Source organism: Macaca fascicularis, chromosome 6, assembly GCF_037993035.2.
Source record: "Macaca fascicularis isolate 582-1 chromosome 6, T2T-MFA8v1.1".
NCBI lineage: Eukaryota > Metazoa > Chordata > Mammalia > Primates > Cercopithecidae > Macaca > Macaca fascicularis.
The window spans coordinates 34,052,781-34,079,384 of NC_088380.1; the positions used below are offsets into that span (position 1 = coordinate 34,052,781).

General features: G+C 39.0%; 1 protein-coding gene across 2 annotated transcripts in view; it reads left to right on the forward strand.

The window, feature by feature from the left end:
- Positions 1–160: 160 nt before the first annotated feature.
- TARS1 (threonyl-tRNA synthetase 1) overlaps positions 161–26,604 on the forward strand; it is a 37,829-nt gene continuing 11,385 nt past the window's right edge. The window contains exons 1-17 of one of the 2 annotated variants that reach the window (XM_005556660.5): positions 161–359; positions 4,531–4,611; positions 8,063–8,253; positions 12,452–12,575; positions 14,116–14,237; positions 14,748–14,865; positions 15,161–15,225; positions 15,308–15,386; positions 16,422–16,568; positions 17,711–17,809; positions 18,836–19,002; positions 20,018–20,180; positions 20,278–20,415; positions 20,765–20,842; positions 21,005–21,105; positions 21,201–21,305; positions 22,842–22,914. In XM_005556660.5, coding sequence (XP_005556717.3) covers positions 303–359; positions 4,531–4,611; positions 8,063–8,253; positions 12,452–12,575; positions 14,116–14,237; positions 14,748–14,865; positions 15,161–15,225; positions 15,308–15,386; positions 16,422–16,568; positions 17,711–17,809; positions 18,836–19,002; positions 20,018–20,180; positions 20,278–20,415; positions 20,765–20,842; positions 21,005–21,105; positions 21,201–21,305; positions 22,842–22,914 — 1,908 coding nt within the window. In that variant the 5' untranslated portion in view covers positions 161–302. Of the gene's footprint in view, positions 360–4,530; positions 4,612–5,289; positions 5,437–8,062; positions 8,254–12,451; positions 12,576–14,115; positions 14,238–14,747; positions 14,866–15,160; positions 15,226–15,307; positions 15,387–16,421; positions 16,569–17,710; positions 17,810–18,835; positions 19,003–20,017; positions 20,181–20,277; positions 20,416–20,764; positions 20,843–21,004; positions 21,106–21,200; positions 21,306–22,841; positions 22,915–26,604 lie in introns of those variants that run through there. The other variant, XM_065546141.2, reaches the window with a different exon arrangement.

Sequence of the window (26,604 nt, forward strand, 5' to 3'; positions counted from 1 at the left end):
AGGCCTGTAGCTCCTCCTCACCCGCCACAACCTGATTTCCTAGAAGGGCTCTGTCATCCAAAAAGATTTTCCATTGGCTTAAAGGAGGCAGGGCCCGTCTTCCCCCGTTATCCATTGGCTGCCCCTTCCGCCGCAAGTTGGGGGCGGGGTTAGGGCGCCTGTCGATTGCATCAGCGGGTCCAGTGGAGGCCAAGTGGCGCAAGCGCAGTGTTCCCGGGCCCTAGCCCACCTGCGACCCGCCTCTTTGCTCTTCTCCTCTAGGCCGTCGCTTTCGGGTTCTCTGATCGCTTCGTCGTTCGCCAATGTTTGAGGAGAAAGCCAGCAGTCCTTCAGGGAAGATGGGAGGCGAGGAGAAGCCGGTGAGCAGACCTGGTGGGACCCAGAGACCAGCCTGGGACTCTCGTGGGTGCAGACGCTCCCTCGCGGCGGGGGCAGGGGTCAGGAAGCAGGAAGCGGCCGGTACCGCGTGGGTCGGAGGAGTGGGGGACGGTGGGACTCATGGAAAGTCGGAACCCCCTTTGGGAACCGTTCATTCATAAATTAGGGTGGGGCCTTGCAGTTCATCTCTGGGTCCATTCTCTTTACAGATGAGGAAACAGACCTTGATTGAGCGACTTGTTCAGAGCCTCACATCTACAGTAGTTAGACGCGGAGACAGAATTAGAATCTTAGGCTTGGGGCTTCCAAACTCGGGTTTGTGGCTTACTGTAAGCGGGAAACATATTGCAGAGCCTTATTTAATCAATCTCCTAAGATCCTGCGGGGGTAAAGAGCTCCATTTTGAGGAAAGGAAAACCGAGTCCCTGAGATCTGACCCAACTTGTCCAAGTTTGGGTGGTTAAGTATACATTTTGCCCGGCACTGAGCTGGGCGGTGGAGGTGGGAAGATGAGTAGGGCCCAGTTCCCCGACTTTGAGGGCCTCACAGGCTGATGTGTAAGAGACGGGAAAACAGCCCTAGTGCTTTGTGATCAGCTGTGTGGTATTACAGAAGAGGAAGCTTAGGAGGGCTGTTTCGAATTGAGTTTGGAAGAATGATTTCACCAGGAAAACAGGCAGAACGGGGCTTCCCACATAAAGGTAGGGAAGGCAGTGAAAAGGGGCACGCAGGTGAATTGTCTTTCGGGTTGTTTGCAAGAGATATGCCAGAAGGGTTAAAGGAACAGCAGTCAGAAAGATCTTAGGCAACAAGGATGTTTGCTACTTGTATTCTATACATGAAGGATCTTAAGCAGGAAGATTGAATTTGTAAAAGTCACGCTGGCATTGGGGTAGAAGGTGAGGCCACATGCAGAAAACTGTTGTAATAGTCCAAGTGAGAAGTGGTGGCATCTTGAGCTAAGGGAGCCTCTATCCCAAGTCTGTGACAGGACAAGTCACTTAAAAGCCAAAACTTTTTCTTGGTTGTCTACTCGGAATTGAATGGAGCACATTCTAAACCAAGTAAATTTAGTTCTAGATGATAAATGGTGACAATACATAGTTTTTTGTTCACATAAAATGGTATTTTTACTATTTTGTAACTTTTTTTTTTTTGCTTAATAGGATGTGGTCAACAACTTTCCATGTCCATAAATATTCTCCTGTACTATTCTTAATTGGACTTAATATGTATGGTTAACAAATATGTACTTTTTCCTTCCTGTAATAGTTATACAACGGTTAATATTTATTTTGAGTACTAAGTACGGGTTTGGCACTGTATTAATGTATTCCATGAATTAACTCATTCAGTCTTTTGTGTTTATTTATTTATTTATTTATTTTTGTTGAGACGGAGTCTTGCTCTGTCACCCAGGCTGGAGTGCTGTGGCTGGATCTCAGCTCACTGCAAGCTCTGCCTCCCGGGTTTACGCCATTCTCCTGCCTCAGCCTCCCAAGTAGCTGGGACTACAGGCGCCCGCCACCTCGCCCGGCTAGTTTTTTGTATTTTTTTTTTAGTAGAGACAGGGTTTCACTGTGTTCGCCAGGATGGTCTCGATCTCCTGACCTTGTGATCCGCCCGTCTCGGCCTCCCTAAGTGCTGGGATTACAGGCTTGAGCCACCGCGCCCGGCCCAGTCTTTTGTTTTTTGTTTTGTTTTGTTTTGTTTTTTCCCTGTCGCCCAGGCTGGAGTGCAGTCGTGCGATGTCGGCTCACTGCAAGCTCCGCCTCCCGGGTTCACGCGATTCTACTGCCTCAGCCTCCCGAGTAGCTGGGACTACAGAAGCCCGCCACCACGCCCTGCTAACTTTTTTTTTTTTTTTTGTATTTTTAGTAGAGACGGGGTTTCACCGTGTTAGCCAGGATGGTCTCGATCTCCTGACCTCGTGATCCGCCCGCTTCGACTTCCCAAAGTGCTGGGATTACAGGCCTAAGCCACCGCTCCCGGCCTCATTCAATCTTCTTAATAACGCTATGAACTGGGTTCTGTTATTATCTCCATTATACAGATGAGAAAGCAGGCATAGGAACAGTAACTTGCTCAAACCAAGTATCCCTTTTTTTCCGCTTTCTCAAACCCAGTATCCTATAGCAAATACTAATAACCCCTGTGCTGTTCTGAGTGAGTCAGGGACAGATCATTCCTGAGAAAGGTAATTCTGTAGCTTCTGTTAACAATCCAGTTCTGCTTCCCAATTTTTGGGTTGAAATTTTAGATTACTTGTATGTAGATGTACATAACATATATACTCAGGGAAATAGAGAACAGTTGCCCACTCTCTTCCCAGTGTTGTAGAAAAGAGGTAATAGGCCTCAGGGTTCCAGAGAGACCTGTCGTAATGTCCCACCTCTACTACTTAATGATACAAGTGGGCAAGTTGCTTCTTTGAGCCAATGTTCTTGTTTATAAAACGGAGCCGTATTTAGAACCAGAAAAACTTTGTGGTGATTGTCTCTCTCTCTCTCTCTCTGTCACTACCCCTGTTCGTTTGGCAAATGATTAAAACCCAAATAATCTTATCAGAAATATAAAACTTATTTTATTATCTTTCAACTTTAAACCTGCACACACCTGCAGTTTTCTCTTTACCCAGTATACTTGATTAGTTACCTCACTTCTACTGTATGACAAAGGATCTGTTGAATCTAAATGAACCTTTAAAGTTTATTAAATCCAGACTCGTGGAGTAGGGGGGAATTTTAGCTCAGCATGAAATTAGGAGTCATATTTTAAAACTAGTTTTTTTTAAAATTATACAAGTAACACGTTTTATAGGATTTAAAAGACAGTGACCAAAATGTCCATCAACTGATAAATGGATAAGTAAGCAATGGAATATTATTTGATAATAAAAAGGTACAATGACAAGTATTGATACATGTTACAACCTGATGATCTTGAAATTATTATGCTAACTAAAAGAAGCCTGTCACAAAAGACCATGTAATGTGTGATTCTATTTATATGAAATTCCTAGAATAGGCAAATCCATAGAAACAGAAACTAGATTAATGGTTGCCAGGGTCTGGAGTTGAAGGCAACAGGGAGTGAACTGCTAATGGGTACAAGGTTTCTTTTTGAGGGTGATGAAAATACTCTAAAATTGATGGTAGCGATAGTTGCACAACAGTGAATACCTAAAAACCATTGAATTGTATACTTTACATGGGTAACTTGTATGATATATGGATTGTATCTTAAAACTTTAAAAAAACTAAAGGTCACAAACATGCAAACTAAATAAAATCCCCCCCTTTACATTCCTGGCACAGGATTTATTACTTTAAAACTTTGTATGACTTCACTTACTTCTAATTGAAGCCTGTATTCCTTACGGTAACTTTTAGTTCTTCTGTGAGCATTAGTCTGTCTTACCTTGTATTACTTTCTAAAACAATCCTTCATTAATCAGCCTGGTTTAGTCATTTTTTCTCTCTTTAAATTTTAACGTTTCTGACAACAAGTTTATGTGTACACGTAGGACACATTGCCTCTATTCTCAAAATCCACCTGTTGAAATGCATTCCATCCTTTAAAGTTCTTACACTAGTCCTAGCTTATTTGACGTCTAATCATAGCGCTACTACTGTTCTTTTCTTCTCCGGGAGTTTCTCACACATGTATGCCTTACTTTCCCTGGAGAGACTAGGTTTACACATGGTAGGGATTGGGCCTTATATTTGCTTCTTCCATGGCTTTTGGTAACACTGGTGGAATTCATGGGCACACTTTGTATTCAGTTTGTTTGTTTGTTTGTTTTTCCTGGAAATATGCTTACTGAGTCAACTGCATGCTTCCCTGTGGCCATATGTTTGGTATGTGGTCCAAGTAAACCTGAAGCGAGAGTCACGGGAATAGTTAAAACAAATGAAATTTGAGGAGTTAAACATCGTTAGTAACTCCTTACTTTTTGAAGACTCGTCTTTATTGTAGTTGTTAACCTGTCTTTGCCAGTGATGAAATTGTTCAGTCTTTCAATATCAGATTTCCATTTTTTAAGAATTCAATAACAAATACTAAAATAACACTCTCAACACTTTTGCTGGGGCATCGCAGGGTGGAGGTGTCACATTAGATTAAAATATAAAACGTATTTTGCTTATTTAGATTGATGCTGGTGAAGAGAAGCGAAAGGAAGGAGGCAAAAAGAAGAACAAAGAAGGATCTGGAGATGGAGGTCGAGCTGAGGTAAAAGTTATCGCAGAGGGCTCTGTTATCAAAGGTTGGCAAATCACAGGGAACTTTCTGAGACTTTCTGAATGTGTAAGGATTCTACTGGTTTACATGGTGTTATAAGATGGTACTGGTTGGAAAAATCAGGAAGAAGAATTAGGAAAGGATAATCTGAGAGGGGAAAAAAGACTTTCAGTCTTTTGTTACTGTAAAAGGAAGCAACTGGCGTATGATTGTATAAGGTGATCTGATTGTGGGGTTGAATATAAAAATCAGAGAACAAAAGTTGAAGAGGAGACTGGTAATTATTCAGTTGCCAGACGTGATGCTAGCTCTCTGATTATTTCATTAAATGAGATGTTAAGGAATAGAGGCTTGGTGTTTGGGCTTACACTGAATACAACAAAAACCAAAGAAAGCCAGTTTTGTGACCGCCTCCTTGCCCTTTGTATCTGGACCTGCCCTAGGGTTGGCTTCTAAGCCAGGACAGATTCCCCTTAAGGCCTCTCAAGTCTGGAGAAAATGCTTTCCCTTCCCCAGGCTCACACTGAAAGGAACTGGCATATCAAAAGCCAACCTTAAATCAACCTGGTTCCTGAGTATTTTGCTTTTAGAGGCAGTTAAGCTTGTCTTTCTACTATATTTTTACTGCTGTGAACTGTGCTTCACTTTTTGCTTTAGTCATTAGAGCTGTTTTATTGGAGACTCTTTAGAAAGCTACCAGAAGGAAGAAGCACAAAGGAACAGCCTTTTTCGAAGTAGCACAATAAGCTGGCTTTTAAGAGCCACTTTTACAAACGCTGCAATTACTAAATGTATAGTGCCGTCATTTACTTTAGGGTAAGTTTATAGATGATCAAGTGTAGTGTTGCTTGGAACCCTACCTAACCATTTCTCTTACGGTTGATCAGTTGATCAGTCTTCCAACCATTATACCCCACTGTAATTGTGAAGAAAATTGTTGATTGTGAATTTAAAAATTTGCAAGCAAATGGAAAAATGCGTATGTTCCCTAATTTATTTTTTATACTTTCAATACAAACATACATGCTATTCCATCACAGCTTGAGAATTGACCTGGAAATAAGACAAAGAGTATAATTAGAAGACTCTTCTGAACAGAGAATTTTAAGTGGGACATGTGATTATTTATGTTTAACGATTGGTCTGGAAAAAAAGAGTGTACAGTGAACTGTCCAAGACCTTGGCCTTCCCCTCCAAGGGTAACATGCAGGTTTTATTCATCTCTGCAGTCACAGAGCCTGACACAGAGGGTATCTGCTGAATGAATGTTGAAGAAATTTTGACACAAAATTCTAATTGGGACATGCCAAGTGGCTATGATGATAAACCACAGTTAAGATACAGAGGGTAGTGCTGGTGGGGAGGTGTATAATGATGCTTTAGAGTGGATGGAAGCAGGTACTGTGCATTCGTCTGAGGGGTTCAGATTATGGTTGTAGAATGACAGGCTCTGAGCTTTTAGTTAGTTCATGGATTCTTCACCATTGAAGATTATGGACCGTTGTGGCAATTTGATGAAAAGTTCCCAAAGAACAACTGAATGACTAAAGAAAGGGAGGGACCCCTGTGGGTGGGAATTACAAGGATATTAGGGCCTGGAACAGTGGTGGGAGCCAACCACTCGAGACTGAGTGGGAGGATCACTGGAGCCCATGAGTTTGGGGCCGAAATGTGCTGTGAATGTGCCTGTGAATTGTCACTGCACTCCAGCCAGCCTAGGCAACATAGTGAAACCCTGTCTTTAAAGAATGGAAAGAAGGAGGGAAGGAAGGAATTACTGGGCAGACAATGAATCTTTTTCATTTGATACTATTTTCTATTATCTCCAGTCAGTTTTGTTTTGTTTCATTTTGTTTGAGACAGGGTCTCACTCTGTTGCCCAGGCTGGAGTGCAGTGGCCCGATCTTGGCTCACTGCAACCTCCACCTCCCAGGTTCAAGTGATTCTTGTGCCTCAGCCCCACAAGTAGCTGGGACTACAGGTTGCACCACCACACCTGGCTAATTTTTGTATTTTTAGTAGAGATAGGATTTCACCATGTTGGCCAGGGTGGTCTCAAATTCCTGGCCTCAAGTGGTCCATCTGCCTTGGCCTCCCTAAGTGCTGGGATTACAGGAATGAGCCTGGTCATTTTCTTAAGGATTAGATATTAGCTTGTACTCCTTTCAAATTGTATGTTGACATATATGGAGATGTTTTGATAGCATTATCAACATTGAACAAATGTTAAAATCTGTATTGTAGTGAGTCATTTTATATTTGAAAAATTGAAATTCATTTGAAGATAGAAAGTCATGGCAAAAATAAGCAATCTCCTCTTCACTTTTGTATGCAGTGTTAATGTTCTTGTAATTTGAAGATGATAAATGCTGTAGATGTTAGTTCGACTGTTTTGTTACCACAGATTCATTGCCTTTTTGAAATGTTCCATAAATTATAGAGTCTCTGACAGTAGAGGAAGTCAGCTCTTTGATTGCTGTCTCTTTTTTTTTCTTTACCAAACTTTTAGAAACCTAAATTGATGTATATAAAATATTTTTGTTAATTTTATCTACTATAGAAAGTAGTAGTATGCTGTTTTATTATATTTGCTAATTACATATTTCAGGGTGATCTTGGCATCTTTGAATTCAGTAAATATTTTCCTTGAAGGGGAGACCTTAAGTCAAATACATTTGTGATTGGTTGTGAGTGGACATATAGGCCGACCAGCCACACAGACCATCACCTGGATATGATTGAAACAAAATGGAAAAGCCAGTTTATTGTTTTTATTTCCAGTATTGTTTATAGCTCTATTTGTAAAATAATTTTGTTAGAAAAGATCTTAAGAAGGCATCTTAAAAGAGAAAAGACCACTTGCTGTAAAATAATAGCAAAATGGTAATTGTCAATTCAGCATAACACTAGGGCATTTAGGCTGGCGTGGCGGCTCACGCCTGTAATCCGAGCACTTTGGGAGGCCGAGGCGGGCAGATCACCTGAGGCCACGAGTTCGAGACCAGCCTGGCCAACATGGTGAAACCCCGTCTCTACTAAAAATACAAAAATTAGCTGGGCGTGGTAGTGCACTCCTATAATCCCAGCTACTCCTATAATTCCAGCTACTCGGGAGGCTGAGGCAGGAGAATCGCTTGAACCCAGGAGGCGGAAGTTGCAGTGAGCCAAGATCACGCCATTGCATTCCAGCCTGGGGGACAAGATCGAGACTGTCTGAAAAAAACAAAAAAACAAAAAAGAACAAGAATAGGGCATTTAATTCCTTCTTTTACCTTCATTTAGGAACAAATTGAGGTAATGCCGGTGATTTTGGCAGTGTGTTTATTTACTACATTGAATCAATAGTCGTGGGTTTCTGTATTGTTTTTACTATTTCTTTCCCATTTCTAAATAGGAAAGCAATATTTACTGATTGTTTATTTCCTGATTTGTTGTCTTACAGTTGAATCCTTGGCCTGAATATATTTACACACGTCTTGAGATGTATAATATACTAAAAGCAGAACATGATTCCGTTCTGGCAGAAAAAGCAGAAAAAGATAGCAAGCCAATTAAAGTCACTTTGCCTGATGGTAAACAGGTTGATGCGGAATCTTGGAAAACTACACCATATCAAATTGCCTGTGGAATTAGGTATAAGCTACACCCATCATGACATTCTATAGTTTGTGGCCTAACTAAACTTCATTTTATTATCCTGCCATGTTTTATTCTTATAATATTTTTATGTTGCTATTCAGTGTTTTTAATCTGTTTAATTTGGCCTACTTGGGATTTTTTAAAAATCAAAATGATACAGAGCTATGTAGTCAAAATTGAAAGTTAATTTCTGAAAGAGTTCACTTTGGTCTTACGGGGCTTTATATATTTTTAGTCTTACTATGATTATAAATGTTACAAAACCGAGTAAACAGTGTTTACCTATTTTGACTTAAATGCCTTGGTTTTGAAGTTAAAAATGAGCTAGATAATCTGACATGGAAAGGTTAAGAAACTTTATATGACACATGAAAAAAGTGTGCTGTTTTTATAAATTCAACGAAGGACTATTCCTAGTCTTAAAACTTTTATTGGGGTGGGAAGAAGTTATTTCAATTAACTGAGAATTAGATGAATGTTTTGTAATAGGAGAGAAGTTTTCTTACTCTGATATGATTGGGATCAGTAATTGGTCAGTTTATCAAAATAATAATTGGTAAAACATATATATATATATATATATATATGTCTTAAGCCAGATATTGGGAAACTATGGTCATAACCTGTTTGTGTACGTCCTAAAAGCCAAAAATAAAAATGATTCTTACATGTTTTAATAGTTGGAAAAAATAAAACAACTAAAAAGAATATGCAGCAGAAACCATGTTTGGCCTGCAAAGTGTAAAATATTTGTGTGGCCTTTTACAGAAAAAGCTTGCCAATCTTGGTCTTAAACACTTCAACTTTAAATATGTGACTGTATATGTATTTGCTAACTTTATATACATACGTAAAACAGTGAATATATATATGTATGGCAAAGCTTTGGGGGATAGCGAGTGCTAATTAGAGTTCTTACATTATCTTAACACATTTGAGAAGTGGTCTGAGCGCAGAATCCTTGCAGATTTTCATGTAGTTGTAGAGTCACACCTAACTTGACAATATTTTTGTGTGTGTGACTTGGATTTATCAAGCCTTCTCAAACATTCAACTTGGTTTTCATAGAAACCATAATTCCCTCATTGTATTATTTTATAATTATGTATTTTTAAGTTTATTTATAATTGTTATGTATTGAAATGAACCCTTTGATCTCACCACATGAATTATCATATGGTTGATTGTCATCAATTTTGTATTGTTGAACCAAACACGTAAAAGAACAAGCACAAAAACAGTTTGGGGAACCAGCGTGGCTGATTCTTGGTAAGCCTATTATACAACTAGTAGAAGCAGAACCAGTTAGGCCTATGAGCCATGAGCCTCTACTGTACCACAGACATTGGTTAGTACTTTTTACAAAGTGAACAGAGTATTTCCATTCATTTGAGAAGGGCTTCTAACTACAAGTACTTCTACCGTACTCCAAAGGAAGTAAACAATTGTGATACCATGCAAGTTTCTATGTGAGAGCACAGAGAACTGGATAGACGTTCAAGTATCAGTTAAACCTTTCATTTTAGAGATAATTTGGAAGGTCAGGTTGATTAAAAGATTCTTCTGTTGTCACACAATGAGATTGTAGCTGTGTCATTAAAATTTGGGCTTCTGTTAGTCTGGGAACCTTTTCCCCTACCTTCTACAACGTTTATCTAGATTATGTTGTAATTTATCAAGTCTTCAGTTGAAAAATATTTTTCAAGAACTATAAAATTCTAAGTTGAATTACATAGTTGGGCACATTGGCTCACAGCTGTAATCCCAGCACTTTGGGAGGCCAAGGCAGGCAGATCACCTGAGGTCGGGAGTTCAAGACCAGCCTGGCCAACATGGTGAAACCCTGTCTCTACTAAAAATACAAAAATTAGCCAGGCGTGGTGGCACACACCTGTAGTTCCAACTACTTGGAGGCTGAGGTGGGAGGATAGCTTGAACCGGGGAGGTGGAGGTTGCAGTGAGTGGAGATTAAGCCACTGTACTCCAGCCTTGGTGACAGAGCGAGACTCCGTTGTGGACGGAAAGAAAAGAAGGTTGAATTACATAAAACATTGATGGGCTTTAGCTCTGGAGTTGTCACTGATCTGCACTGAGAATACCTTAGGAAATTTTTACAAAAGTCTAGAATAACTTTTTGTTCTGTGAAAAATTATAACATTGATAACAGGCTATTTAAAGATTCAGATAATTAGTGGTGAGTATGAAAGGGAAGGACAAAAAAGACATGTTCCATTTGTGTCAAAAGGTTTTTCTTTGAAGTTTTGTTTTGTTATAAATCTTTTTTTTTTTTTTTTGAGACGGAATCTTGCTCTGTCTCCCAGGCCGGAGTGCAGTGGCACAATCTCGGCTCACTGCAAGCTCCGTCTCTTGGGTTCATGCCATTCTCCTGCCTCAGCCTCCCAAGTAACTTGGACTGCAGGCACCTGCCACCACGCCCATCTAATTTTTTGTATTTTTAGTAGAGACGGGGTTTCGCCGTGTTAGCCAGGATGGTCTCAATCTCCTGACCTCGTGATCTGCCCGCCTCGGCCTCGCAAATTGCTGGGATTACAGGCGTGAGCCACCGCATCCGGCCATTTTGTTGCAAATCTTACAGATTATTTTACCCTTCTTTGAAAAATTGACATGATCCAGTATGGCCCCATGTGTAATCTACATTTTCAAAGTAACTCTATTCTTAGAATCTTGGGGCTCCATTTTGGATGGTAAGATATAAGTCATGTTCTTTCCAAAGAATCTAGAGAATATGAGTAACCTTTTTATCAGTTCTTTAATCTCCTGAAAACTATTTTATACCAATATGATGAAATATATTTCTGTCTGCCAAATTCATGTTATGTTTTGTGAAATGCATGTATTTATGTTACTGGCTCCATCTGATCTCAGGAGGAAAGAAAACATTGTCTATAACCCATGGTAAAGTTAGTAGGAGCATTGAAAATAGAGAGGAGTTTGTTGTTTACCTTCTGTTTGGTTCTTCTTTCTTGATCCTTACATGGGAGAAGTTGTGTACAATTGGTTGTAAACCTTTACACATAGAGAACCACCAACACAGCAAGCCCAGCTAGCTTAAAGCCTTCTAGTGGTAGGTTTCTGTGAGATTTACAGTGTAAAAGGTGTATACTTTTTCTTCACAGCGTAGAATGTTGCTTACCTTCGTTGAGATGTCCAGGCTGTTATAGACTATTATTTCTCTAGCTGTGCATTTAGATGTATAATCTGGCTCACCTTACTCAACTCTGCTCTAGTCACACAGCTTCCTGCATAAATCTTTCTTCACTTGCACCTCTGCTTGTGTCTGTGGCCATTCCCTCATCTGGAATGCCATGGCCCCCCAGCTTTCTTCCTGTGAGTGCTTTATCCTCAAAGCCTTTCCAGATGACTCTGTCCTGTGCTGCTTTGCCTCCTCAGAACTCCTGTGGCTTTTACACTCTGTGTGCTCTGATGTTTCATCACTTGATAGTTTATGTTTGATATTGTATATTGGGTGTGTAATATTTTTACTCACATTATGAAAAGTTTTATTAAATAGTCTTTCATTTTACCTCTATATTATAAATATTATCATCTTAGGCATTTGCAGAATTTATTCTGAGGTTAGCATTGTCTGTCAAAGTAAGGAACCGGTGTACATTTTAAGCAAGAAGAGGAACAGAGAAGTTATTTAGTAGGCCTTTCCCCCGCCCCCCCCACCTTTGGAGTCTAAATAGCTTACCTTTGTAGAAAGAGAAAGGTGGGTGTATTAAGAGAAAGCTGGGTGTGGTGACTTGTGCCAGTTGTCCCAGCTACTCTGGAGGCTGATGTTGGAGGATTGCTTGAGGCCAGGAGGCCAGCCTGGGAAACATAGTAAGACCCTGTCTCTAAACAATTTAAAAAAAAAAAAAACTTATTTATTGGAGAAATTAAGATTAATCAAACCATTGGCAATTGATCGTGCTTATTTATCAGAGTTGCCATATCTGCTTAAACAGGAGGCATTCACTGTCAAATGATAATGTTCTGCATTTTCAGGATCTTCCAGTTACATTCTTAGGTACATTTTTGGAGTTTGTTGTTTTTATTGTTATATTTCAGAAAAATAGAGATACATCAATAAAAGAATCAGTACATAATAAAAATAGTGTTTATTTTCCTGTTTTCAAATTAGATTCTTGTGTTCTTATATATGTATGGACATTTTTTTTCTTTTAAGTCAAGGCCTGGCCGACAACACCGTTATTGCTAAAGTAAATAATGTTGTGTGGGACCTGGACCGCCCTCTGGAAGAAGATTGTACCTTGGAGCTTCTCAAGTTTGAGGATGAGGAGGCTCAGGCAGTAAGTAGCTGATTTAGTATTCATTGAATTTTAGGACGCAGATTCATGTTTGCATCAGTTCAGTCCATCTGCGATTGGGTGGCAAACAGTTATTGTTGTCTCATTGTCATATTTGAAATCTTCATTTTGTCCTTCATTTAGGGAACAGAATAAAAGTGCTTGCCTTAGAAAATAAAGAGGTGAAGCTGAATAAGTCTTTTCATTACTAGACACTTCAATAGGGAAAATGTTTTGGGAATTTTGTTAAACATTGATTAAACAAGTAAAAATTGTTTTCTAAACTGTGAACACTATTTTATTTAATTTTAATTTTTTTTTTTTAAATGATTGAGTCTCGCTCTGTCGCCCAGACTGGAGTGCAGTGGTGTGCTCTCAGCTCACTGCAACCTCTGCCGCCCAGGTTCAAGCGATTCTCCTGCCTCAGCCTCCCGAGTAGCTGGGATTATAGGAGCATACTACCACGCTTGGCTAATTTTTGTATTTTTACTAAAGATGGGGTTTTGCCATGTTGGCCAGGCTGGTCTCGAACTCCTGACCTCAAATGATCTACCCACCTCAGCCTCCCAAAGTGCTGGGATTATAGGTGTGAGCCACTGCGCCTGGCCTCTAAGCTATGAACATTTTAGCAAGATACATACATTTGACAAATAAATTTGAACCTTACTTCAAAGCACTCCCTTTATTGGACAATTTCTGTATTTTTTTCTGTATCTTTTTCGTCTTAAGATGCAAATCTGCTGGATAACACTATAAAAGTCAACCTGCATTTGATGACAAGATTTTCTTTTTAATTCTTCATGGCTGTGTATCATATAAGGGGAAACAAAGTATTTTGTTTTAGTGATGATTGTTCACTTATGTATGTGGATTAGTGGTTTTCAAATGTATTTTGGAGTCCTCAAGTTTCTTATGAGAATTGTTTAATGTCACTTTGGTACCTTAATACTAAATCTTGAAAACATTGCTTTGGGTGTATTCTGACTCATCCCAGTGATTACTTTAAAACCAAGTACTGCCATTTGGTTTCAGTGTACAGATGTTTGTCCTCATGTTTTGTCGTTGTGTTGTGGGGTCGGGTTGTACCACCTTTGTTTTGGGCCAATAACAACATATAATTTCTAAGTGATGTTCCATAGCCAGCTAAAGACCAGATCACAGTGTCTGAGACATGGTGCTGTGGGCACATTGACTCATTAGAACCTGGGCCATTGCAGTCAATGAGATAGTCACGTTGTGAGAGCAGTTGTTTTCAGAGAGCAAAATCAGTGCTATTTAATTAGTGATGGCAAGTTTAGTTTCATTTGTTTGAAAACAGCTAAACCAGATGATTTCCAAAATAAAAATACACTTTAGTAATTGGAAGCCTTTTGAATTACTTTGGCTATGGATAGAAACACACAGTAGTTTATAGATTTAGAAATTTAGGATTTTATATATTGGGTTTACTTGTAATAAATATTATGTCTCTTTCAGACAATCACATTAATTGACAACTTGTATGCCAAGACTCAGACCATGCCATTTGTCTTTAAATTTTCAGGTGTATTGGCACTCCAGTGCTCACATAATGGGTGAAGCCATGGAAAGAGTCTATGGTGGATGTTTGTGTTATGGACCGCCAATAGAAAATGGATTCTATTATGACATGTACCTCGAGGAAGGGTAAGCTGTCAACTAGATAAAGAAAACTGAAGTCAGTGACTATGGATCCATAAGTTATTTTTAGAGTTCTCAGTAAAGGAGAAATGTTATAGCTCTCGCTGCTTCTTCATCACATATGCCCATTATGAGTACTTGAAATGTTGCAATTTCCTTGAAGTAATAATGAGACCTCTGTTATAGATTGATGGAGGTAGAGTCCTAAGGTGTTTTGAGAAATTCAGGGAGACTGGTCCTCCCCTCTCCTTTAAAACCTGGTGATAGAGTTGTGGGAAGGGGTCACTAGTGAGAAAGGTCTCCATGGATGACCAAGGTAGAAGCCACTGAAAATATAAAATGTAAAAATTACTTATGAAAAATGTTTTGTTTAGAATTCTAAGATATGATGCAATAGTCTAATTTTTTGATATTAAAACCCTTGAAGTATTCCAAATATTTTTTCCAAATAAACATTTTTTGAAGCCATGGTGTGATTCAAATGGAATGAAAAGATTATACTTTCTTCTCCTTCAGGGGTGTGTCTAGCAATGATTTCTCTTCTCTGGAGTCTTTATGTAAGAAAATCATTAAAGAAAAACAAGCTTTTGAAAGACTGGAAGTTAAGAAAGAAACTTTACTGGCAATGTTTAAGGTAAATTGAACCATAATGTGTGGCCCCCACCGTTAATATCATTTATTCATGTTAGTTGAAGTGACAGCACTGGAGTTCAGTGTACTAAGCTGAAGCGTATTTGGTTCTTTAGAAAACATTAAGTATTCTTATTATTTTTATTTCACTTTTTTCCCTAGCAAACCATTCCTTCAACACGTTTTTAAAACATGAAATATCAACATTTATATTCATACAGTGCTACATTTTACCTATAGTACTTAGAAGTAAAAATTAAAGGACAGTCTTTTAAAAGAATAATTTTTCCTGTTTTCAGTACAACAAGTTCAAATGTCGGATATTGAATGAAAAGGTGAATACTCCAACTACCACAGTCTATAGGTGAGAATGTTAGATGTCATTAAATGTATCTGGTATGTATGTCATTTTGTGTTTGTTAAAACTCCTTTCATTTTATGTTTAGGTGTGGCCCTTTGATAGATCTCTGCCGGGGTCCTCATGTCAGACACACGGGCAAAATTAAGGCTTTAAAAATACACAAAGTAAGCAATGTAACTTTAAAGACTATGTGAGTGTATCTGTCTAGAATAGATATGTGTTTAAACTTTCACTGATTTCTCTTTACCATTTTCTGCTGCACATGAAACGATGTTTTCTCATGCTGTCTATTAACTGGGAGCTGTATGCCATCAGGTTTTTATAATTGAAATCCCTCAAGGGGTGACTGACTTGCTGTCATTACCAGAGCAAGCCCAGGGGATAGAGGTTTTACAAAATCATACAGCATGGGCCATCCTGGCTCTATAAAAGCTTTGAGACTCACTAGGAGTATGTGCTTTTGCCCTTTGTATGTCTAAATTAATAATTTCCCAAGTTGTTCTTTTTAACAGAACCCAGTTTTATACTGTTTCATAAACATTTTGTGGAGGTTATTAAAATGCACTTTAAATCAAGAGAATAATTGAGTCATTTCAAGATTTTTTTTATTGGCTCATTTCTATTTTTGCTCAATCATTTTGTGAGAAATGCCTTTGCAGGCAAAGTAATGTTTGTGGAATTGTGGTTAAGTATTGAGGGGTGGGCAGTTTTGTGGGTGTTGGGGTGTAGAATGGGTCTCACTGTGTTACTCCAAAAAGACAGCATAGAGGACCACTTGAGCCTGGGAAATGAGGTTGCAGTGAGCGGAGATTGTGCCACTGCACTCCAGGCTCAAGCGGTCCTCCTGCCTCAGCCTCCTGAGTAGCTGCAACCATAAGCGCATACCACCATGCCTGGGTAATTTTCCTTTTTTTTTTTTTTGTAAAGAACAGGGTCTCCCTGTGTTGCCGAGGCTGGTCTCGAACACCTGGGCTCAAGCGATCCTCCTGCCTCTGCTTCACAGAGTGCTGGGATTATAGGTGTGAGCCACTGCACCCACCTGCAGATTGAGGGAGGGGCATTTTCGGGGGAAGTAAACAGCCAACTTTGTGCTGCAGAATGAGTAACTACTCTAACAAGGCCTCAAAGCAATTGAGAGTTAAAATAAGTGAGATGTTTACAAATTTGAATGTTGTTTCATGGTTAATCCTTGTTTTCAGAATTCTTCCACATACTGGGAAGGCAAAGCAGATATGGAGACTCTGCAGAGAATTTATGGCATTTCATTCCCAGATCCTAAAATGTTGAAAGAGTGGGAGAAGTTCCAAGAGGAAGCTAAAAACCGAGATCATAGGAAAATTGGCAGGGTATGTTCAAGAACAATGATGTGTCTAGACTGAGTTTTTTTGAACTTCATTTGAAGTTTGAAATTTAGCTGTATGAAGTACTAGGAATTTTGTTTTGAAGAGATGCTGTAGGTTTTTAGTAACTGGTGCTATGTCCTGTACGAACTATAAATACTTGCTGATTGTCCACATTATCTGCCTGGAGTGGGCTCAGTACCACACAAAAATGCATTTGAACTACTTTTCTTCAGAACAAACGCTGATGATCTACAGTTTTCTGTAAAAGAAGTATAACAGCTTCTCGTAGAGCTGGGAGAACTAGACTTTGGAAACTATCTAGTCTCACTGACTGATTTAAAATGTGGAAACAGAGTCCCACAAAGATTAACCTACTTGTTGCCCAAGGTAACACAGCGTGTCACACATAGATCCTGTGCTGTCATTTCCTCTACCCATTATCTCTGTTACTGCTGAATGTCCTCTAAACTGGAAGTTAGGCTAGATAAAACATTCCTCCCCAAAATAGGCACTCTGTGCCAGGGGTCCTTGGCTGTTAGGTTATGAAGCTTGAGCTGAAGCTAGCAGCCAGTGCCTTGCACCCCTGACTACCTGACATTCCAGCCATGAGGCAGCCAGCAACGATTGGTGGGCCCTTCCCTGAGGGCTTTTGGGCACTTGGTGAGGGGGATGTTGGGCAAGGAGGTAGGAGGGTGTGTTTCTTTCACCGTGACCCAAAGTCAGCCAACTTTACCATCATCTATTTCATTATCCCAGTCTCCTTCCTGACACTCCTATTAAGAAAATAAATAAATAAAATGAAAAAACTTTCAGATCTTGGAGCTTTAAGGAATTAAGAACTATAAGAGGTACTGCAGTGGATAGAGAACTGAGGGACCCTTCCTCCCTGCCACTGTTGGGGAAACTTGACTGGATTGAGGAATATAACAAGCAGGGCATGTGTTACACGTCTGCCAAATTGTAGATCAGCTGCAATTCTGTACCACCAGAAACACTGACATGGTTTCTTTGATTCAGGGTTGGCACTGATTGAAATATGGGACATCATGACCATATTCTGAGCTCAAGAACACTGAAATTCGTGTATATATACACACACATATACATGACGTACATAAATATTCTTTTGCTTTTCTTTTACCCAGGACCAAGAACTGTATTTCTTTCATGAACTCAGCCCTGGAAGTTGCTTTTTTCTGCCAAAGGGAGCCTACATTTATAATGCACTTATTGAATTCATTAGGGTAAGTCATATTTATTGCTTTCTTCTTTAGATTTAGGGTATATGATCATTTTTATTAAATAAGGTCTACTAAAAAGGAAGATAATCTCTATTTGAGAAGAAATATATAAAACAGTAAGTAAAAGTAGAAGTCTGTGGCCTCATAAATCATCCCTAGTAGTTGATTTTGCTCATATACATATGGAAGCTGGTGAGCTTGAAGGGGCACCCATGGTCCTTGACACAGGAGCTCTGTGCCCTCTTTGACTTTGATCATTGATTTCTATTTTCTTTGAAAAAACGGTTTTTACATTGCTTTTTTCCTTTGTAAATTATGAAATGTTTCAAGTATAACTTTATAGAGAATAGTATATCCAATATCTTGTGTACTTACTACCCAAATTTAACAAAGATTCATTTTGAACTATATTTGCTTTTATTTTGTTCACGATATTAAAAAAAAAAAAGTTGTTTAAAAAGCCTCTCTTTAGGACCCAGTTTTGATCCATATACCTCCATATACTGCTATATATACCCATATACTGGTATACCATATACCAGCTTTCTAGAAGAAACTACTGTTTTGAAGTTGGCATGGATTCTTTTTGTCCATGTTATTTACATCTAGCCCGTGTATGTGTACCCTTAAATTATTTATGTATTTATGTGTTACATATAGGAAGCCTCATTGTGTATCAGACTGCCTTGTGATTTATTTTTAGAGACATACAAATCCAGTTTATTTTCACGTGCTACATGTTATTTTGTTATGTAACTACCACAATGTGCTCAACCCTTTTCTGATGGACGCTGATGTATAATTGTCCCTTATTATCAGCCATGCTGCAGTAGCATTGCTTTTATAAGCCTCCTTATGTACATGTGGCAAGAGTTTTCTCTTCGGTATATACTTAGAAGTGAGATTTCTCAATCATGGCATGTGTGCATCGTTCTCATGAGAGAGTATAAAATCTCTCTTAAGTTTTTACTCCCACTTGAAGTATGAGCATTTATTTGCCTACACATGTTTCTGTTTATTTTCTATCAGAGTGAATATAGGAAAAGAGGATTCCAGGAGGTAGTCACCCCAAACATTTTCAACAGCCGACTCTGGATGACCTCGGGTCACTGGCAGCACTACAGCGAGAACATGTTCTCCTTTGAGGTGGAGAAGGAGCTGTTTGCTTTGAAACCCATGAACTGCCCAGGGCACTGGTAATTGGCAGCTTTGAATTTCTACTGAAGATTTTCACATGCTACAATTCATCCTGGGTTCTTCTCTCCTTTAACAACATTTTCATTAAAAACAAATTATGTGATCAGAAGAGCATTTAAAAGCAACATCATTGTTGTATTACATCTTCTGTGCCTCATTAGATCCCCAGATCTTTTTTTTTTTTCTTTAAGAGGTCTTCCAACTGGCGTGCTGGGACTGCAGGCATATGCCACCATGCCCAACTGATTTTTAAAATTTTATTTCTGTAGAGATGAGGTCTTGCTATGTTGCTCAGCCTGGTCTCAAACTCCTGGCCTCAAGCTATCCTTCCACCTTGGCTTCCCAAAGCTCTGGGATTACAGGCATGAGCCACTGTGTCCCGCCAGATCTCCAGATCTATGGGCATTCAGTAATGGTACTGGGATCACAGCAGTGACCAAGGCAGAATATAAAAGAGGAAGATGGAATATGGGGGTGTAACAAATTATCTAGTGTGTTGTTGTTTTTAAAGAAACTTGTTCTGTCAAAACCTGCTAATGACTCAGCATTCTTGGAAAATGTTCCTTGTCATGAGGCCGCTCTGCTTTCTATCTTTGAAAGCTGGGTGAAGAACAGCTTAAGGGAAGACACAGGAGAGCTGTGGATACAGGTAACTCAGTGTCCGCAGCAACTATTAGCCAGGCGTGGAGGGCAGAGGAGGTGAGAGAAGAATCTTTGTGAAGAAGCTGTATTATAGGCCAGGAAATCAACTAAGTTCCTTCTTAATTTTCCCAGATTCTTCAGTTGTTGGAATACATTTTTTATTCTTCACTGTGGTTCATTGAATTATAACTTATTTGCTATTTTATTCATGCAGATGCTTTTACTGCTGTATGAAGCCCAGAATTTGAGAAATGTTGCTTGGATGGACAGCTAGAATCAGTGGCTGTTTGACAACATTTCATATAATTAAATATAACATTACACAAGCAGTTTTATTCTTAAGTGTCCATGGACTTTTCTTTTTCTCTTCAGCCTTATGTTTGATCATCGGCCAAGGTCCTGGCGAGAACTGCCTCTGCGGCTAGCTGATTTTGGGGTACTTCATAGAAATGAGCTGTCTGGAGCACTCACAGGACTCACCCGGGTACGAAGATTCCAGCAGGATGATGCTCACATATTCTGTGCCATGGAGCAGGTATGAGACCCTGGGGAATAAAATATTTTGAAAGAAGTGTCAAGAAACTCAAGGAAAATAACTACTGTTTCTTTTTTCTTTTTTTTTTATTTTAAAGATTGAAGATGAAATAAAAGGTTGTTTGGATTTTCTACGTACGGTATATAGCGTATTTGGATTTTCTTTTAAACTGAACCTTTCTACTCGCCCGGAAAAATTCCTTGGAGATATTGAAGTATGGGACCAAGCTGAGAAAGTAAGTGGTATTTTTAAGCATGCTTTTGAATACTGTTTGAAATTGGCTTGTTCCGAGATGTAAGAAAGCCAAGCCTCTTTAAATGGATAAAAGGAAATTGGAAATGGTTCCTAGGATTGAGTAAGCTAGTTTTTTTCTTTGTGTATTTTAGGAATGGTTGAATTTAATGGCTTTTTTCAGTTATCAAGCTATAAGCTTTAAAAAGGGGTTGATGTGAGCATATGTTCAGGTGGACAAAATTCTAAAGCAGAGAATATTGATCTATGAAAGTAATTACTGTATTTTTAGTCTCAAATTAGGCTGGAAGAAGGGAAATTGCGATTAAAAAAAAAATTTGCTTTATCCTCAGCAACTTGAAAACAGTCTGAATGAATTTGGTGAAAAGTGGGAGTTAAACTCTGGAGACGGAGCTTTCTATGGTCCAAAGGTGAGCACTGAAGTGTATTTGGATAATATGATTTTCACTTGTGGATGAAGAAGATATGGCTTCAAAAGAAGTTGGGAAAAAGAAAAATCAGCCCTAATCCAACTATTGAACTCCACGTTAGTATCACTGGCATTTTATAATAACCCAGTCTTTGCCTCTTAGATTGACATACAGATTAAAGATGCGATTGGGCGGTACCACCAGTGTGCGACCATCCAGCTGGATTTTCAGTTGCCCATCAGGTTTAATCTTACTTATGTAAGGTGAGTTTCTGGTGTCTGCTCTGAATATTCTCCAGGGATATATAGGGGAAAATATATATATATGATAAGGCAAAACAAATCCTTTTTCTTTGTAGCCACGATGGTGATGATAAGAAAAGGCCAGTGATTGTTCATCGAGCCATCTTGGGGTCAGTGGAAAGAATGATTGCTATCCTCACGGAAAACTATGGGGGCAAATGGTAATTTTTGTCTTTTTTTTTTTTTTTTTTTTTCTGATTAGTATAAATTGGCTACAAGAAATGTCTACTTTTTGATTTAATTATCAGATGGAAAGGGAGAATGATTGCAGTCAGTTGCTTCTAACTAATGACAAGTGTTCACTAAAAAATAAGGAATCATAATCTAAACACAAACTTTTTATGCTAGTAGTAATTAATTCCAGAACTTGGTTTGTTTGAATGTTGTGTAATACTTTCTAATTAGGAATTAGTATTCTGTTAAGAAGTATACTTACTGTTTTGGATGCTTTTCTGGTAACTTTGTTTTGGGATTTAGATGGCTTTGCTGGGTTTTACGTAGATAAATGAGGAGGCTTATGGCTTTTTTCATTTAGCCTTGCTAATCATAACAAGCAAGTATTTTGACATCTTTTAAAAGCCAAGCGTTTTTTAAAACAGATGCCAAACTGATCAACATTTTGTGATTCATTTCTATGAGGTTACGTTTTTGTTGGCAAGATACATGGCCACATAACTTTCATCTTACTTCTTAAGCAGTTTTTTTCTGGACCCACAATGCATTTGAAAGCAGCACAGGGTTATAAAAGCACCCATGTGTAGAGCCTTCCATATTAATTATATTGATTTAAAACTTTTGTAGAATGATGTACATTGGTTTAATCTTACATTACTGTCATTTCAGTTTTATTTGAACTTGGTTACTTCAGAAATTAGAACAGTTTTTCATACTGGTCAATGATATAAAATTATCTCTTTAGATTTTTCAAAGTCAGATAAAATGTGAGACACATGCTCTATAAGGTACTTCAAGAATTAAGGGAGTCCTCAGCTAATTGCTCTGCTAAACTTGTTGTAGGTGGGGAAAAGTCCATGATTAGGGTAGAATTTAGTGCCTACTTTAGCCTTTTGCCTGATGTTTGCCTGATAGAACAGAACAACTGAAAATAGAGGAATGATGGAGAGAAACATTAGCCTGATGTTTGCAGCATCAGAAGCATTTGACACTTGAATTGCTTCAAAAGGAGAATTGGATGGGCTTATTTTTTAATAAGTAGTGAAAACTCTCATTTTTACCAAGTGCCATAACCAGTTATTATCAGTTACAATTTGCTGAGTGGTGCAAAATGGATTTTGAATAAACTGAGGACACTGTGTCCCCATGAAGAATAAGTAATAAAATACTCGAACAATTAATCACTACATGCAGTTATTAAATAATTTGTTACCCCCTCTCACAGTGTTTTGTGATGTATTAAAGTATGAGGCGTAGTCCTATCCTCAACTGGTTTTGCTATCTGCTTAGCAAGACAAATCGTAGTTACAGACTTTCCTTATGTAGGGTTAGTTTTCTTCTCCTGCATCTCCTTGCCTTAATCTTTATTGGACAGGTTTTTTCATTTTGGGGTTTTCTAAGCCAAGTTTTAAAAGTAGTCCTTACATGTTCCAGGAAAAGATAAGAGTAGACTAAGAAATATGCTGTCCCTGTTTAGTGAATGTGCCCACATCCACACTGAGTATTTTTATTCTCTTTCAAAGGCCCTTTTGGCTGTCCCCTCGCCAGGTAATGGTAGTTCCAGTGGGACCAACCTGTGATGAATATGCCCAAAAGGTAAGCCTTAGATGTGAATTTTCTTTCAACTTAAAATCTTTTGAGCTTTTCAGATCACATAAGCCCTATATTCTTGGTGAATCAAGCTGTTGTGATGTAGAGAAATGTTACTATTTTTAATCTTTGTTACGCCTGAATAGATTATATTTCTTCTGTAATGCTTTTCTACATGATTCCATAATCAGAAGACATATTTGGATAGTGTTTTAGGTACACTTGTATATTTTATTGTGTTCGTTTTAAGAGATGGGATCTTTCTCTTGCCCCAGCTGGAGTGCAGTGGTACAATGCCTGGCTCACTGTAACCTCAAACTCCTGGGCTCATGCAGTCCTCGCACCTCGGCCTCCCAAGTAGCAGTGACTACAGGCAGGAGCCGCCACACCCAGTTACGCTTGTATATTTTAGTATTTAGTATTTTAAAAAACCAAATTAGCAAATATCAGGTACTTCAGTATGATAGGTAAATTCCAGTTCAAAATACAGTTGAAGCTGCTCTTTGACTCAAAGAGTAATTTTGCTTCATTTTAATGTAAATTTCTTCAGCTATTTGAAACTTTTTTCCAGGTTAGTAGCGTAGCAGACCAGTGTCTTGCCCTTACCCCCAAAAAACTTAACCAACAAATGTATAACCATTCATAACTTCACTTTAAAGCATATAACAATCTGTTCTGCCATAGTGAAAATTCCATACTAAGGAATTTCAAATTATCAAAAGTTGATCAGTGAACAATACTATAACATCAAAGCCATCCTGTCTCCATACCATCAGAATAAACCACACTCAGGTCTTAATTACCCTTAAGAAATAAATGAACTTGAGCGTGGAGATGCATACCTGTAGTCCCAGCTACTTGGGGGCTTGAGGCAGGAGGATCTTTGAGGGTTCAGGGTGTGATGATTGTGCTTGTGAGTAGCCACTGCATTCCAGCCTGAGCAACATAGTGAGACCCCATCTCTTAAAAAAAAAAAAAATGAAGTGAACACTAAACCGTCTAGTAGATAAACCATTCAAACTATTCCTATTACTATTACTGCACACAGTAGTTTTAGTTACAAATGATGAGAATCAAAGTTAATGTTCCATGGTTGAGTACACTTTGTCTTATTTGTATGTGAAAGCTCACACAGTAGGAAAAAGTTCTGTATTGGTTAACTGAATTCTCAACTGGAGACGTCACTGACTTCCCCACTTCCCTTTGGGGGTAGGGTGACATTCCAGATTACGTGGTGGTAAGTTTTTCATTTGTGGGGAGAGAAGACAGGGCAGTACTCCCGATACCTAATAACTGTAGAGTAGACATGTTAAACACCCTGTAATTATCAGGCCACTTCCCCAACTGCAGAATTGCCCATCTCACAGGCACACACAGGACCCATGTTGAGAAAAATGAAAAAAACTGATGCTTTATTTTTTAAAGTAGTTATCAGTTGAAGATGTAGACCTATCTTGGCATTCTAAAATTCTGTAACGACCCTTCTGAAATGGGCGTTACAAAATTTCAACAGGTTAATTGGTTTGTGATCACTATGGCTTAAAAATCTACTAGTTAATATGCTAAAGCTTGTGCACAGTATAGGCAAAGTCACCTAGATTGTTTCAAAAAGTATACCTTATAGAAATAAACATTTGACATACATAAATAACCCTTGGTTTACACGTAACTCGCATTTGAGAAATGAATGTGTTGTAGATCATTTAGAATCCTTTTCAATCAAAAATTGAAAGAAATATTTTGTCACCTAGGTCAACCGGAGAATGCTGGTTTTACTGGTGATTCTTGAGTATGGTAGTTACTGTTTCACCTTCAGCTGTACTTAAGATGTTTTCCTGGAAAAATTCATTCTGCTTTCTGACCAGGATTTCCAGAAACTCTGACCCTTCTTTTAAGTGGGCTGGGTGGAATTGTGGTGATTCTGCTAGTCGACAGTATAACTTCTGTGCCTACAAAAAGATGATAGACAGTCACTGCTCACATTGGCTTTTTGTGAAAGCCCAAGGATACTGTCCCTATGGCAGAGATGAGGAAGGAACACCAGCTTCCTCCAACTCTTCTGTTCTTCCTTTGGGTTAATGGCCACTGTAAGGAAACAGTTTTCTGCCAGGTGTGGGGTGATTTGAATGTAAAATGCCCAACTCTTATAGCAGGTTGAACAGAAACTTTTTTTTTTTTTTTTGAGACGGAGTTTCACTCTTGTTGCTCAGGCTGGAGTGCAATGGCGCGATCTCAGCTCACAGCAACCTCCGCTTCCTCAGCTCAAGCGATTCTCCTGCCTCAGCCTCCCAAGTAGCTGGGATTACAGGCATGCACCACCATGCCCCACTAATTTTGTATTTTTTTTAGTAGAGGGTTTTAGTACAGGGTTTCTCCATGTTGGTCAGGCTGGTCTCGAACTCCAAACCTGCGCCAAAATCCATTTTATTATTATATTCGTAGGTGTAAATTTAACCTTCTTTCCACAGCACTTCCTTGGCCTGTCCGGAATACCCCGACGCTATTCTGACTACCCCGATGCCTACACTACATGAAATATCCTATCATCTATAGGCTCCTTTACCTCACTAGTAGCAGTAATCTTAATAATCTATATGATCTGAGAAGCCTTCACCTCAAAACGTAAAGTACTACTAATCGAACAACCCTCCACTAGCCTAGAATGATTAAATGGCTGCCCTCCACCTCACCACACATTTGAAGAACCAACCTATATTAAACTAAATGAAAAAGGAGAGAGTCGAACCCCCTAAAACTGGTTTCAAGCCAATCCTATAGCCCCTATAACTTTTTCAACAAGATATTAGAAAAACTATTTCATAGCTTTGTCAAAGCTAAATTACAGGTCAAACCCTATATATCTTACATGGCTTACCCAGTTCAACTAGGCCTACAAGATGCCTCATCCCCTGTTATAGAAGAACTAATCACTTTTCATGACCATGCTTTTATAGCTATATCTTTAATTAGCCTTCTAGTCTTATACGCCCTGTTCTCGACACTCACGACAAAACTAACTAACACCAATATTACAGACGCCCAAGAAATAGAAATTATCTGAACCATCTTACCCGCAATTATCCTAGTCCTGATCGCCCTTCCATCCCTGCGCATCCTGTATCTAACAGACGAAGTCAACAACCCCTCCTTTACTATTAAATCAATCGGACACCAATGGTACTGAACTTATGAGTACACGGACTATGGGGGCCTAATCTTTAACTCTTATATGTTACCCCCATTATTCTTAAACCCAGGAGACCTTCGGCTTCTAGAAGTTGACAATCGAGTAGTACTCCCAATTGAAGCCCCCGTCCGTATAATAATCACATCTCAAGATGTCTTACATTCATGAACCATCCCTACACTAGGCCTAAAAACAGATGCAGTGCCTGGGTGCCTAAACCAAACTGTATTCACCGCCACACGACCAGGCGTCTACTACGGACAATGCTCAGAAATCTGTGGCGCAAACCACAGCTTCATACCAATCGTCGCAGAATTAATCCCGCTAAAAATCTTTGAAATAGGACCTGTATTCACCCTATAAACAGCCCTCTTTCTTCCCCCCTCCCCCCGTACTCCCACTTTACAAATTTCTAAAAATACTTTACAAACCCACTGTACAGCTATCCTAGCATTAACCTTTTAAGTTAAAGATTGAGGGGCATACCTTCTGCAGTGAAATGCCCCAAT